The sequence below is a fragment of the Talpa occidentalis genome, unplaced genomic scaffold, assembly GCF_014898055.3.
Source record: "Talpa occidentalis isolate TD23 unplaced genomic scaffold, MPIMG_talOcc4v2.1 talOcc4.5, whole genome shotgun sequence".
Classification (NCBI taxonomy): Eukaryota; Metazoa; Chordata; class Mammalia; order Eulipotyphla; family Talpidae; genus Talpa; species Talpa occidentalis.
The window spans coordinates 57,513,943-57,529,676 of record NW_023604861.1 but is presented as its reverse complement, the minus strand read 5'-3'; the positions used below and the strand labels follow the sequence as shown (position 1 = coordinate 57,529,676).

At 44.2% G+C, this 15,734-nt stretch overlaps 2 protein-coding genes across 4 annotated transcripts in view; one reads left to right on the top strand and one right to left on the bottom strand.

Moving 5' to 3' along the window:
* The window catches only part of WDFY2 (WD repeat and FYVE domain containing 2), a 189,071-nt gene extending 184,716 nt beyond the window's left edge, over positions 1–4,355 (top strand). For both annotated transcript variants that reach the window (XM_054701680.1, XM_037527261.2), the window contains exons 11-12: positions 1,049–1,157; positions 4,110–4,355. In XM_054701680.1, the coding sequence (XP_054557655.1) occupies positions 1,049–1,157; positions 4,110–4,139 (139 nt within the window). In that variant the 3' untranslated portion in view covers positions 4,140–4,355. The remainder of the gene's footprint in view (positions 1–1,048; positions 1,158–4,109) is intronic.
* Positions 4,356–11,745: 7,390 nt separating this feature from the next.
* Positions 11,746–15,734, bottom strand: part of DHRS12 (dehydrogenase/reductase 12) — a 37,286-nt gene continuing 33,297 nt past the window's right edge. For both annotated transcript variants that reach the window (XM_037527259.1, XM_037527260.1), the window contains 3 exons: positions 15,395–15,485; positions 12,851–12,988; positions 11,746–12,054 (listed from right to left, as the gene is read on the bottom strand). In XM_037527259.1, coding sequence (XP_037383156.1) covers positions 11,945–12,054; positions 12,851–12,988; positions 15,395–15,485 — 339 coding nt within the window. In that variant the 3' untranslated portion in view covers positions 11,746–11,944. The remainder of the gene's footprint in view (positions 12,055–12,850; positions 12,989–15,394; positions 15,486–15,734) is intronic.

The window sequence follows — 15,734 nt, the reverse complement described above, 5'->3', positions numbered from 1 at the left end:
GCATTCTCTTACAGTATAAATAACCATAACTTGCATTTTTTATTCTTATTTATCCATATCAAATATAAATTTAGATGCCCTTGCATGAGGAAGCTTTTATGATCATTGGCTGTTTCCCGCTCACACACGATGGAAGCAGCTCGTGAAATTAGAGAGCTGCAAAAGGCTTCAGGGATAGTCTGGTTGAATTCTTCATTTTAAAAAGACACAGACCCAGAAAGTCTGAGCAACTGCAAATTAAACCCAAATCTCTAATTCTAAATATTTTAAAGTGCTCTTTAGTATGCTGAAAATCTGTTCTACCGAGTGATCTCTAGAAAAGAAGGAAGCAGCCATCTTCAGGGAGCCTGCTACCGAGGAGTGGGGACCTGGGAAAGATGATTTGGGAAGAGCTGGGCCTCCCACTGCAGTTTCCTGCCCTCTCCCTGAAAGCATTGGCACTGCCTCTAGAGCACCTGCATTTCGTACTAAAATCATGCATAGATTAAAAGGCACAAAACAAATAACAATGTTTGACAATGCCTAACTATATATTGTTTAACTTGTTAAACCATTAGAATGCTACAGAAAACCAGGTCTGCAATTAAACCAGGGGAAAGGTGGGGGGGGACCTAAATGGCCCTTCTAGCAGACAATAGTAAAATCTTAGGCATTTTAAACAAGTGTGCTTTTTTTTTTTTTTCCAAAAAAATAAAATGGCAAAGGTCATTGCACGCAATTCTTTCTGCGATCAAACTTGGGAACATTATACCATTTAAAAAAAAAATTGTCAAAAGCACAGACTGTATCAGAGCAACAAAATCTCCAGAAGGATTCTTAGAAATTTCATTTGTCTGTTTCCCATTTTAGAGAGAGAAGAATTCTTTTGCCTTTTTTGTTTGCTTTTTTTGATTTTGTTTTGTTTTAATAATAGGTCACCAGCGAATAAAGGTAGAACTGAGAGGCAGTTGTAGCCATTTGACTAAACACTAGCATTAAATGTCACCCTCGATCTCCTTCATTCACATACCACTACCTTTTACTCTCGGAAACTCTGTGCTCCTTGCAGACGTGCGCCCACAGCGACTTTCCATGACAGCAAGCACAACATCGTGCATGTGCATTTCGATGCAACCAGAGGATGGTTACTGACTGCTGGGACTGACAAAGTTATTAAGGTAGGTAGGAGCTTTTTTTTAATTGTCACTCTGCAATACATATTTTTTATTGAGCTATAATAGACATAGCATCCGTTTCATACGTGTAACATCATTATCAGTATTTTTGTATATATTGTGATCACAGTAAGTCTAGTTAACATCCATTACCTTCCCTTTGTTTCTTTTTAGTGATGATGACTTTTAAGATCTACCCCCTTAGCAACTTTCAAATATGTGATACAGTATTACTGGTAGTAACTATGCTGTCCATTTTGACTCCCTTCACCCATTTCTTCTATTTGGTAACCACCAATAATCTATTCTCTGTATCTATGAGTTTGGGTGGTTTTTCTTTTTGTTTTTATTTTTTCAGTTACCCCGTGTAAATGAGATCATACAGTATTGGCCTTTCTCTGTCTGACTCATTTCACTTAGCATGTCCTCAAAGACACTCCAGTTTTCACAAATGACAAGATTTTCCTTTTTTATGGCTGAATGAATAATGTTCCATTGTTCATATATACCACATTTTCTTGAGCCATTCATCCATCAGTAGGCACGTGGTTGCTTCCATGTCTTAGTTGTTGTAAATAATGCTGCAGTTACCATAGTGGTGTAATTTCAATTCAGTATTTTCATTTCCTTCAATAAAAAACCCAGAAGTGGAATTGCTAGATAATGTGGTTCTAGTTCAGTAGTTTTATTTTTAATTTTTTTGAAGACCTTCCTACTATATTCCATAGTGACAGCACCAGTTTACATCCCCACCAACAGTATACAAGGGTTCCTTTTTCACCACACCCTCCTTTCTCCACACCCTCCACACCAGTCCTTATTTCCTGTCTTTTTGATAATAGGTATTTCTAATAGGTATAAGATAGTAGCCCATTTTGGTTTTAATTTCTATTTCCCTAGTGGTTAGTGATGTTGAGAAACTATGTATATGCCTTTTGTTCATTTGTATATCTTCTTTGGAAAAATACCTATTCAAGTCCTTTGCCCAGTTTTAAATCAGATTATTTGCTTTTTTTTTTTTTTTGCTTATTTTTGTTTTTGTTACTGAGTTGTATCGGTTCTTTGTATATCTTAATATTAATTATGTATCAGATTATATGACTTGCAAATATTGTCTCCTATTCTTTAAGTTGCCTTTTCATTTTGTATATAGTTTCCTTTGCTCTGCAGAAGCATTTTAGTTTGCTGTAGAACATCATCTTATTTTAGAAGCTTTCTATCTTTGGCCCTGTGAATATATAGGAGTACCAAGATTATGTGAAGTCTACTCAAAATGTTATCCTTGGCAGTGAGCGTTTTTGAGAATGTGTTACATGCAAGGCCCAGTGCTAAGAGCTGGCTATCCACAACATAATAAGACATACCACACCAGCCTGCAAGCAAGGGCTATTCTACTGGGAACACTCTTAAAAAGATAGTTAATAATAGGTCACATGTACTGTGGCCAAGAGTAACACAGACCAGAATTACTTTTAAGAGTTCAGTAGGAGATGGTGCTGCTAGAGAAGGCTTTGTGGGGAGGTGAGAGTTGAGTTGAATGAATAGTAAGACTTGAATAAGACAACAGGTAATAAACAAGATCTTTTCCCCGTGAGATCAATTAATCCAGAAGCACTCCTCTGGGGGTGCTCCAAGGACAGTGGTGACCACATGGATTCTGTACCATAACAGAGACCCAGGACAGACAGGGCCGCACCTGTGTCATTTCTTGGGAAACACAGAGGCACAGGCTCAGCAACACACTGAGCCCCTTCTGGTCCATGCTTGGGATCAGCAGTAGAATGAGGCGATTAAAATAACTCCCTTTGGAAACTACCAGGCCTTAGTAGCGATGAGTAATTTTAAAGTAAATTCTTGGAGCCTCTGTTACTGTATTTTTGAAAATGAGGCATCTAATGGGACTGGTTGGAAGATTAAATGAGATAAAATGTGGAAAGGACACGGCATGTCCCTGGTGCTCCTTTTCTGTCTAATATATGTCAGTTCCTTGCCCCCCCAAATGATCTAATCTGCCTTTATTCTCCATTAACTGGATTAAAATGTCCAACTACCCCATCCCCGCTGTAGTGTGTCTCTGGTTTATAGTTGCTTGTTGATTCTAATTTTTACTTTATTATAATTAGTCTTTTTCCTGGTCCCTTATTTAGGTTTTCTAAATTTCTGCTATGAGTGAGAGGGAGTAGGATCAAAACAAGGCGGGGAAGTGGGGTTGGGAATTGTGTGGGGACTATAACCAAGATGAAAATGCATACATTGTGCAAAAATGAAAAATAATGTAAAAAATGTATAAAATTAAAAAATAATAATAAATAAATAAAATAAAATAAAAAAGCACAAAGTTGATTGCATGGCTTGCCTAAATAAGAAAGAGCAATGCTAGTGAGCTGCAATATCGCCAAGTTGCTGATATAAGGAGAAAATTGCATGTCCATAATAAAACTTTATGTAACAGATAAAAATAAAATAAAATGTCCAACTACCATTGTCATCTTTTTGAAATTTATCATTGAACTTTTAATTGAAAAATACTATTTTAGGGCCTCCCCTGGTGGCACAGCAGTTAAGCGCTGGGCTGCGAAGCTGCCCGCAGCCTCTGCAGCACAGGTTCGATCCCTGGCCAATGGCAAGGGTCCCACATGGCACACAGATCTCTCCTGCCCCACCCGCCACTCCCCTCAGTAATGTATTTCGTCAGTCTGCCTATTCTGTTCCCCGCTCTGGCTCTGGTGAATTCTCTCACCCTCCCGCACTTCTGACTGTACCCAGTGCTTGTATAAATAAATAAATAAATCTTAAAAAAAAAAAAAACAAAACTATTTTATAGATTTAGAAATCATGTTAGTACAGTATTTAGTTGTTTTATAAAAATTTGCCTTGATTTCAGTTACAAGGATTATTTATCCTCCACACCATTTAATTTTAGTTCATTGTATTATCTTCGTTTTCTTTTGACAGTTGTGGGACATGACCCCTGTAGTGTCTTGATCCTCCCAAGCATCAGAAAGATAGTATTTACTCAAGAATCTATTGTTCTAATCCAAACCATTACTGGAGCTGAAAAGCAGACATGCAAGAAGAGAGAAGAACCTCCCTGAGTTTGCATATTACCTACACATACCGTGGTGAGCAGTCAGTAAGCACTTACGCGGGAACTCTTTCAACTTGTTCATACAATATAAAAGAAGATATTTTTTTAACAAATGGTTTATACAGTCTGGCTGTGCTACATTGTTTTTAGTATATTGAACATTCTGTGTGAAATGTTAATTTTTGTATTTTTCAACACTTCTTATTCGTTGTTGCTTTGTGTGTCAGAGAAATGAAGCAAGTATCTGTTTGGGGCTTTGTGGTCATTACAGAGTGGTTGCCATGTTTTCTTCACATGGAGTCACATGGTCAGCATCTTTTTCTTCTCTCTGTATCTGCCCTCACCCTCATCCACTGTTCATCAGAATGTATGTTTTTTACACTGTTTGTTCTCAGTGTTTCTGTTTCTTAGAAATCCTCTTCACTTGAGAGATTTGGAAAACTGTGGATTTACCAGCTGACTTCTTGAATCGCCTGCAGAATGATCCGCTTATAATGTCTCACCCATCCGTGCTCTTATTGAATAGAGATGACCCTGTGTGTCTGTCTCAGTTGGCTCCACTCTTTCCCACATGGAAGTACATACTGTGAGAAAGCTGCTCGCAGCCACTGGCACCACACAAGTAGATGGCGTGACTCGGAGCTTCGACCCTCAGTGCCTGGATCATTTCTAATTCAGTTGGAGTTTTCTGAGCCCTTGTTTTAGTTTCATTGACACAGCTCTCCCTCTCTCATGATATTAAGAACAAACAAAACAACAAAACCAAAACCGCTGTCTGTTTAGAGTGTCTGTGAGGTGTGTGGCATCACCTCTGAGCTTGAACTTAACTTGTTGCTGAGATTGTGTCCTGCTCTATTTTTCTTCCCTTAAAAACTAGCTGTTTTTTCCTTCCCTTTAAAAACTAGCTATTTTATCTAATGTATTTTATTGGAATACTTGCACACTTTCATACTATAGCTGGAAGCTACATTCATACCTGAATATATTTCATACTATATTCAGGAAGCACTGAATTCTGCTGCCTGTGCTGTGTTCTTTTGGGAATATGAAAAAGGGCTTTAGAAAATGAACTTGAAGAACTCTAATTTTAAGGGAATCCAGTCCAAGTTGAAAAAGTGAAGTATTCATGTGGGTACTGACTCAGCTTGCGATATTGGAATCCTTTTTTGAAAATCTTATATTCACCTGTAAAAATGGAATTAAAATGAGTGGCAAGCAGGTACCCCATTCCAAGTATGCTCTGCATACCTCCTCATTCGGCCCTCACCTGTCAGAACAGCAAGAGATCACTTGTCTCTTGTGGCTCATCCGATTAAATAAAATTTTGCAGGTAAGCAGGCCAATTGCTTGCCCTTCCCTAGCTTAAAGTTCTGTCTCCACAATATCATGTTCACCTCTGACTTGAGGACGTGGTAGTAGTGTTCAAAATCCTATTTGTTTTTTCCTAGAAAGCAATTTATTCCTTCATGATTTTTATAACTTTTCTTTCTAAGTATGAGAAATACTACCAGCCATACTTGGATTCCACCCCTGACATGGACCAGTGTGCTCTTGGGGATGGGGCTTCTACAAACTAGATGTGCCCCGCGCTGCAGCCATGAGATGGGAGAGCATTATCTGGGCCCTCGGCCCACTCGGTCACGTGACCATACTCTAAGCGACCGCCTGTCGTTTCACTCCCTTCCACACGACCTTTGCTTGCCTTCAGTCAAAACTTTATAACTAATCTGAGTCTTTGTCATGTGATTGCTGTATGAGAGAGCTTCAGAAAAAGAATTAAATTTGGAATATTCAAATATTTTGTATTTATTACTAAAACCTGCAGCCACTTTCTAAGTTGTACATAAGAGAGAACTGTGTGTTGGAACTGAGCAATAGAAATGAAACACTGTTTTCCACTCCTGAACTTTGGAGCTCGGCCCATACGACCCAGACAGCCCATACAGAGAGGGGCGTGCAGTGTTACGGAGACAGTAGGTCAGGCACCCGGCTTGAATTCTGAGCTAGGACTAGATTCAGATTCCATTCGGGAATTTGATTGTCCTCATTGGATCACATGTACATACATGCTGGGGTCATTGTGGCCTTTGACCCTGCCCTTCACTCTAGCCAGGTCCCTCCTGGCATGGCTGTCCCCCAGTACACAGAGCCACTCAGGGGTAGCAACCACTTGACACCTCTTTGATGATGAGTCGCGATCAAAACCACAGATATGTCAAGGAACCCATTGCTCTGCCCTTTCCTGCTCATGTGTGAATGCTTAAATTTGGTAAGTAGTGCTTAGCAAGCCAACTGTGTGTCTGTAATGCAGTAAATTCTTCATTTAACAGCGTGTCTTCTGTAACTCATGGGGAGCTGTGTGCTGGTGTTGGGTGTCTGCTAAGCATTTTATGGAATGGAGGCTTCATTCATGAAAAGAAGCTGAGGCTTCATTCGTGAGGAAAGGAAACTGGCAACAGCACTTGGCTTTTTTCCTGCCTAGGTTCCCCGTCATAGCTCTGATTTTGCTCTATTGGATTTGCACTTTACATATATTCTTGCTTCTTTTGTTACTTCAGCCTATGAAATCTCTGGCAAGTTATGCCTAACATGGCTGTTCTGGGAAAGTGGCAAAACTGTACCTGTCACACAAAGAGCCGTTGTTTGGCGGGATAAAACGAATCACATGCTCTCTGTTTCTCCAAAGAAATGTTTACTGAAACTTTAACTGCCTGGGTATGTCTCCACAGTAGCAAATGAGATTTTAGATTAAGTACTTGGAATCATGTGTCTTTTTTATATAAGGTCAACCCACGTGATGTATTTCTCATTTGTTTGTCTTATTCAAAGAATCATAAAATCACAAAACTGGAAAGGCTCTTCAGAGATCTAGAATGTTCTAAGCACAGAACACTTTAGTCCTACAAAGCAGTTAGATACAGCTAAGGTGTAAACAAGAGACTCTCAAAGAAGAATGTCAACGAACAGTTGTTTTTGAACATCACTCGTAATGGCTTGAGTGGGAGGAGTGACTTCCAGTGCCTTGAGACAGGGAGTTCTCAGGAACCAGGTTTGTTCCTCTGCTCATATGCGAATCTGACACTTCCTTAGGCCTCAGCCCTGAGTGAAGAGTGGGTGGGTGTTGTGCAGTGAGACATTTATTACAGGTCTTCATCAGCATAAACTACTTCCTACACTCTTCCTCACGGACCACCCCCATGACAGACGCTCAGTGGAAAACCAGGGGCACTGGAAATGTACCTTCCCCTCGTTGAAGACTGACCCATAGCATTTTGCTCTTAGAATGGAACTTCACCTTTTTGTGTTTTGAGATTATATCTTTTTAAAGTGTAATTTATTTTTGCTTAGCATTAATCTTTAAAGCCTGACTTTAGACTTTGAAGCAGAGGGAGAGATCTAGACTATGTATCAATTACCGGATATATTCATTAAATGAGATCCCCTCAGTTTTCCCTTTCAGACAGTAATTTCATTGTCTATAAGTGACTTTGTTCATTAAGATTTATATTTTAAAGTGAAAGCATCTTGCAAAAAAATCCTTTTTCTCTCCTTTAAAATAATGTTAAAAATTAATTTTTTTCCTGATATAAAAAGATACCTAGCAATTTGATTAGAAAACACAGAAATTAAGTCCATTTTGAACACTGAGTAATCTAGATGGTCCTTGAAATTCTGGTCCAGTTTAGCCAGCTGCTTGTTGAATGCTTGCCATACACTAGGGTTTGAACTAGGCCCTGAGGGACAGGACCCATCCCTGTCTGGAGCAGACCACACAGACAAGATAGATCCTGTCAGTACATTTGGTAAATTCAGTGATAAGACTTGTGCGAGGTGCCCCCACGAGCTGCCCAGAGTTCCTCACCCTGTTCCTCACAGAGGACAGGCCCTCTGAGCTGAGTGTCAGAGGGTGAGTTAGGAGTAAGTCAAGTCAGGGAATTACTGTTCAGGCTGCAGAAGCAGCATAAACAAAGGTTCTAAAATCTGGTATCAGCCTGGAGCTTGGGAACTGCTGGCAAGTTGACTTCCCAGAGATTATCAAGTGCTCTAGAAATGCCTAAAATTGTTACCTTAAAATGACCCCTGGCAGCCAGTTTTTGCACTTTCTGGATGAACAGCCCCCTCACTATAGGTGGTGGGGCCATAAATCATTCCAGATTGGTCTGTAAGAATGTACATACTAATTCTATAATTACATAGGTGGGCCAGGCTCAGCTGCTCCTCTTTGAATAAAGAAAGCCCTTGTGATGTGGCACAAGATTGCCCTAGACAGCTACAGCATCAAACGAATACACAGTGCAAGACCATGGGTACATAAGCTGTTACCCGCCATATCCTTCTCTGCCTTAAATCATTCTTTAAGTAATGGAGCATTTCAGCACACTGGGACACCTATAGCTCCTCCTCACAGTGGGACTCACCAAGTGGGAGGGAACATTTTTCTCAGTTCAGTGATAGTAAAAAAAAAAGGGCTCAGGCAAGCACCCCTTGGAGACCTGGTTCTGCTGGGTGGGGTGTCCGGTGTCCCTAGGTCTTGCTTTTATACCACTTGCCTTTTCTTTCATTCCCCTAGTATACCACGTCCATAACTTAATTCAGGATGTGTCTTCACTTTGAAGCTTTAGTTCAACTTTAGAACCAAGAACTGTATACTTACCAACCCTTGGGTTTTTTAGTTTGTAATTTTGCCTTTACACATTATCATTTCCACCAAGAAATCTATTTAGGCCTCACACACAAGGGCACAGTCCAAACATCTTTGCAAAACTGGAATAGAATTCTGCTTTTATGTTTCCTATGCTGGGAAATTTTTTAAGAGAATGGAGATAGCAGCCCCTTTAGAGACGTGGAAAAGAGGTTAAGGCCTGAGTATGGGTTGAATTCAGTGACCATCCTTCAGTTGCCTTCCAATCCGTCAGCCCTGTGATTCCATGAATATTGTCTACACTGGGTCAGCCTGACCATTATCAAAGAACAGTGCGCACATGGCCAACCTGGGTAAAAAGGAGCACATCTCACTGCCTTTGTCTTCTGTCGCAGCAAGTAAATTGCTTCCTGCATTTTTCCGTTTAGAGCCAGGTAGGTTTTAAAAAGATAGTGAAGATGGAAGTTAGTCATGATACCATCTCATGAAAAATAGATACCTCAAAATATTCACCTCTGTGAGTCAAACAGTGTAGCTGATTTTTTTAACAAAAAGATGTCCAGAAACAGCAGGTTGAGTTAAAGCTTAGATCTATAATCTCTCCTTGATATTTGTGATTGTTATTTTTTGTTGTTGGTTCTTGGGGAAGCATGAGAGAGTGAACTGTAACACAAAAAAGGAAAGATTTTTAAAAAGTATTTCTATACACTTGATTTTTGTTTTTGTTTTTTCCCTTTTGAATGGACGGCCTCCTTATGTCTGTAGCATACGCCAGTAGGAAGCATGGACCCACATATTTGTGTAGCTGCTAACCATTGTACTCACATACGGTATTTTACGCCATTTGCCTTGCTTTTTAAGTGACTTTCAGTCTACTGTCATTCTGCAAAAAATACAAAAATATATGAAGTGTACGAAAGCTGTCATTAACTGGACAACGGGGAAGGTGCTAGCCCCATGTTCGTGCCTGCCTACCACTTGATTCATAACCAGGGACGTGGACTCCATTCTGCACACCTGTCAGTCTGCAACCTCATCAGAACCTGACTGCAGCGGGCATCACTTTATGGAGATCCTTTTTCCTTCTTTTGAAATGAGCAGATTCTCCAAGAGTCAGACTGAGAATGTAGGAAGCTGGACGTTGGAACAGATTTCTCAAATGTGGTTCTAGCTGATTTCCTCTGGCCTTTGCCATGCTCTCTGCCTCTAGAGTCCACTAACCAAACCAAATGTTCTGAAATTGACTTCCTGAATGTGATTAGATGGGATTGAGCAAGAGTTTCTTACATTAACATGTCTGTATCCAGTTCTACATTCAAATGCTGCTGAATGTTGTGAATGTTCTTAAACTCTGCTCACTTTCCCACTGTGCTTCCCTCTAACTGAAATGTACATGTAGCCATTACCGATGTAAAAGACTCAATGCAAAGTTGCCTCCATGGTTTAAAATAAATCTCTGTGGAAATGTTCCTGCACCTGTGGTCCCATCGTTGCTATTAGCGAGCTGTAACGTGACTGTGTAAGACCGGCTTTAGGGTTAACTCTGAGTAAACCGTGGCAAGTGTTTGGGGCGCTCCCACACCTCCTATCTAGACCCCAAACAGAGCTGCAGTCTGCAGAGAGAGGTGAACCTCCATTCACCCCCAATTCTAAGCACAGCAGATGTGGGCTGTGGCCATGTAGTGCTTTACATATTTTTATGTTTCACTAGTCAGCTTTAGCCATGGTTCATAAATTTTCCATGTGAGATAAAGGACTTCAGGGCAAATACAACCAGGACGCCGGGCCTCCCCGGTGGCGCGGCGGTTGAGCACTGGCTTGCGAAGCTGCCTGCAGCCTCTGCAGCGCTGGTTCGATCCCTGGCCGCCTGCAAGGGTCCCACATGGCGCGGCAGACCTCTCCTGCCACCCGCTGCTCCCCTCAGCAGTGTGCTTCGTCAGTCTGCCTGCTCTGCTCCCTGCTGTGTCTCTGGTGAATTCTCTCACCCTCCCGTGCTTCTGACTGTACCCAGTGCTTGTATAAATAAATAAAAAAATAATAATTGTTTCTAGAATTTAAAAAATAAATAAAAATTAAAACTTAATGAGGCCCATTTTATGGCTAAGAATATAGGGGAAAGAAATCAATGACCTACAGAATGTCTAACAGCCGGTGGGCTGAGTAGCTGGTTGCCCTTTGCACCAAGCCTGCTGCCCCTGGTGGCATCCCTCCCACCCTCCCCCAGACGACCTGTGCCCAAGCAACTTCAGGCACCCCAGTCTCAGAGGTCCCTGCTTTTCTCCCGAAAAGGAGAGATGCAGTCAAAAGGCACCCAGGCTCACTGACCTTGCAGGCAGCACCCTCCAGAAAGCACCTTTTTTGGGACTCCTTGACAAGAACCCAGCTCTGAGCCCCTCTAAGGACATGCACCATGTGACTGGCTGAGCGGCGCCCACCTGGGTTTTTCTCTGCCGTGGGTGATTAGTTAAGTTTGTCACCTTGAACATCAAGAATGAATGCTCTAAATCTGTCCACTGATTTTGTTACATCTTTCCCTGGCATCACTTAGAGGTTGAGCGGTCTAATTTAGAAGTTTTATCAAACTGTGGCACCAGAATGCCCGGTGCATTGTTGCAGCCACTCCTAATCTTAAGTAAATGTAAACTAGGCCTCACGTCATTTGTTTTTGTGAACAGGCACTGTCCCCTGGTTATGCTTTGCTCCGAGGGACGGGCAGCACGGGCAGTGGAGAGCCCCCCACTTGGTGCACAGAGACACACGGCACATCTGTTCCTCCTCGCACCCGTTTCCTGGCAGTTGGGGTCATCTTAAACATCTACTTTTTAAGAAAGCTACATCCTCAAAACAGATGTACACAGGAAAAGATGCTGCTGCGGAAGCTGAAGGAAACTTGTTCCCAGACCCAGCTATATTTATTTTAAAACAAAAGTTCCCGTTCCTTGTAGGTTCCTCACAGCTGGGGTGGCATCTTCAGGGAGGGAGGTGGAGCCTGCTCACTGCCCCTACTCCACACCACATTGCGTTTCTAAGGCCATTCTGGTCCCGCCTCGGGTTGCCAGGCTATTTAAATCTCTGAGCCAGCTCTCCCAGGACTTCCATTAGTTTCTCCTCTTCAGCCGGTAGGGAGGATGTTCTAGCAAGAGGCAAGTGTGTAGGAACTGGTTTCCGATCTAAAAGTGAGAGGAACAAAGAAGTGAGCCCCACAGCGGTATAATCTGGCCTCTGTGCCTGCAGCTGCTTGGCCCTAGGAGCAGCTTCACCACCCCAGGAGTGAAATGCCATGTCTGCCTTGAAAGGCCCCACAGATGGTGTCACAGACATCCTGCAGGTGGCAGAGGGAGGCTCTCTTGCCACCTGCTAGCTGGGTGAGATCTGGGGACTGGGTGTGGCCTAGAACTAGCTGGTGGCATCCAGGGGAGAAGATCTGAGCATCCTCGCCATTGCAATCCCCTAGCTTAAGCAAGGGTGAGTACTGACGATGGGAAAAGAACCAGAGAGAGGTGCCCTTCTGATTCCATCACCTCCCAGCCTGCCTCATTCAGAGTTTGCCCTCGGGATCCCTAGTAAAAACTACTCCCCTCGTGAAGTACCTTGGGCAGCTTCCATGCCCTGGGCTTGGGCAGCTTCCCAGACTGTCCATCTCTGATAAGCCAATGTCCACAGGACCTGGCCTTGCCCGGGAATTTGATGACAGGGTCGTAATCTGAGCCCTTTTGTCCCCCAGGGACCCACTGAGTTTAGAAAAATCAATAAGGTGGGGGGGGGGTTGCAACATCAGAGGTGAAGCACCTCACAAAACACCCCAAATGGCTGAAGGAACCATCTCTCTCTGGGCACAATCATAGGGAGGGGGATATTCCCACCCCCCAAGTTTCATGGAGAGGAGAGCCCTCCTCATCAAGAGGCCCCACTGTGGTTTTGGGGAAAGAAGGTGTAAGTGGCTTTCACACGTAGGGAGGAAGTCACCTTGAAAGAACTGGCCGCTGGGCTGCAGGGGGGCGGCAGAGCTGAGGGCCAGCCACAGCACGGTGTCTGCCCCTTGGGCCGCGGAGCGCAGCCTGTCCTTGAGCCTGGCATGGAACCCCGGCATCGACTGCCTCACAGCTGCAAGAAGCCAGACACAGGACAGCATTTGCAAGTGTGTGTGGCATCATGATGATGATGATGATGATGATGATGATGATGATGAATGAAATCATAAAATGCTTTCTACTTCAAAAGAGCATTTATCCAAGCTATTTCAGAATTGACTCCAAAAGCCTTGTTGCAAAGTCTTGAGGGGGTGCCCAGCAGCCTAGGTAGAAAGTGCTGCTCCCCAGAGCCTGAGAGTATATGGGATCCAGGTCCCCCAGGCCACATGATACCAGCACCCAGACCAGCCCCTCCCCTGACAGCAAAACCCACAGAACCCCAGCAGCACTCTTTTCTATCCTAAAAAAGTCTCTCCATGAGGTGTGGGCTGAACTGAGGCCAAGAGGGGATTGAACTCTCAAACTGCTGCCTCCTGGGTAAGCCAGCTCTCAAATGTTTAACCTCTCTCAGGAGCCTGGCTGGGGGTGTCTTGGATTGCTGTAGTGTTTTCTTCTTTGAGAGGAGGAGAGCAAGCTCCCTGCCTCAACCCCTGTACCCCACACCTTGGGTCTCAGTTTCCTCACCTAGTGTCCAGTCCCCAGGCCTGGCTGCCAGCCTGCAGCTCCTCGCATGCAACCCAGAATAAGTTGCAGGCTACACCCCCATTTGCCCACAGTCCTCAGAGAACAAAGTGTCTCCAGAGTGAGCACATTGAGAAGCAAAATCATTCTCTCGTGAAGCCAAGGGAGAGAAAGAAACCAGAGAAAACAACATTTGAGAGCCCTAATGAGATTAAAAGATTTTGGAAGTAGAAAGGATCATCTCATCTAAGGCACTCATTTTAAAATTACAAATAACCTTTTTCTTTTTCCAGAAGCAATACTTATTATTGTGCAAAATTAGAACTACTGATGAGCAAAGGAAAGGAATCTGAAACCTTCTGTCATGGCCCTCAGAGAGGACATGTGTCCACAGACAGGCCAAGAGGCCCAGGCACTGCTCTGCGGCCTGTGAGCACAAATGGCAGACTGCTCCTACCCCAGATGTCAGGGCTGGGGATGGGCTTGCTAAACACAGGTTCTGTAAGCATCCAAGTTGATGTTGGGGACACAAGAGGCTGGGGGGTTTCCATGGCCCCATGGAGCTCACCCTGGTTAGAAGGGGCCAAGCTTGTCTCCCGTTAGGAACTGAGAAGAATCCAGAAGCCATACTCCCCGACGCCTCCAGTCTTTGTCTCTCCTACCTAGTGTGCTTTGCTGAGAACACCCTCTTTGCACTGACAGCAGGAGACTGCTAAACTGCCTCAGCTCTGCATCAGAGGGCTAATCTGTGCCAAGTCCCCAAGCCAGGTCTCCGTGGGATGCGACGCCGCACCAACATACACCTCTTTCTATGGGGGTTGTGTAACAAAAATAGGATGATACGGCATGTGCTATTCTGGAACCCGATACCTTCGTTTAAGGATATAGTACAGACATTTCCTTCCCCACTGACATTAGTCACACGGTTTGCAGGTCTGAACAGATTTCTTTTGTACAGGTGTTCAATAATTTATTCCCTTACTCTCCTATCCAGTGCTGTGATGAACAACCTGGTTTTCATATCCCTAATTATTTCTTAGGATGAATTCCAAGGATGTACATACAGAAGTTGAAGCTTCCAGCTAGCTGGCTTTCAGAAGGGAGAGCACCTGCAGACAGGCCTAGCTGGAATGGTCCTGGCCCCCCACACCTCAGTTTCTTCCTCTGTATATGGGTATAAAAGCAGTGCCCACCTCGGGGCTGTGAGGACGCAAGCAGCACTGAGGGCAGCCTCGGCACCGTGGGTTACTGTGGGGTGTCTGCTATGACTGCAATTCCCTTGTTTGGAGAGGGGAAAAGAGCTGCAGCAGGAAGCCCAAGAGATCTGCCCTGCTGAGGTCACGAGTTGGCAGCAGCAGATCCAGAAGAGGGTTCTGCTCTCCTTCCCTGTTGTTCCAACATGCTTCTAGATCATTCCAGACATGCCCTTAGTGGCTATCATTTACCTTTGTGCACTCATTGTTTTCAGGAACTTGGGCAGTGGTGAGGCGGCCTGGGTCTCCTGTTGACATCCTCCAGCCCCTGCTCATTCCTTCAAAGGAGGGAAAGCCAACACCCACCACCTCCCTCTGTCACTAGGCTGCTGGCTGTGGCACCCCAGTGCACCCCACTCCAGCCCCCCAGCACACCTCCACCCAGCACCCCTTGGCTGCATACAGGCAGCTGAACACAAAAGCACTGCCCCAGGAGGAAGCTTTTCCTTTCTAGTCCACACTGCCCCTCTCAAATGGAAATGAAGCCGATCCTTAGTCCTCATTACACTGGTTTTAGGTCATTCCTGGGGAGATTCAATCCTGCGGCTGCTCAGATATTTTTAGATGAAACATAAGCGGCGCGGAAATTAAACGCTACGACCTACCTGGGGTGTCGACCCAGCCAGGATGCATTGATGAGAAGTGGATGGCCGGATGCTGCTGAGCCCAGCGCTCGGTCAGAACCACCTGCTGCCTCTGGACAGGGTGAGGGTGAGCAGATGGGAGAGAGGAGGCATCCCTCAGGTGGGAAGGGAGGCACTGGCTGTGGGCACACGGGTGCCACAGCCCTGCCCAGGACTGTGCACAGTGCACAGATCTCCTCTCCAGCAGGTCTGACAGAGCCCAGTGCTGCGTCCTGTCCCTTTTCAGGAGGTGTGCATGTGCACGCAGGAAAGCAGCAAACTGCACGGGGCCTGGACTTTCCTGGATTCCACACAACATGAA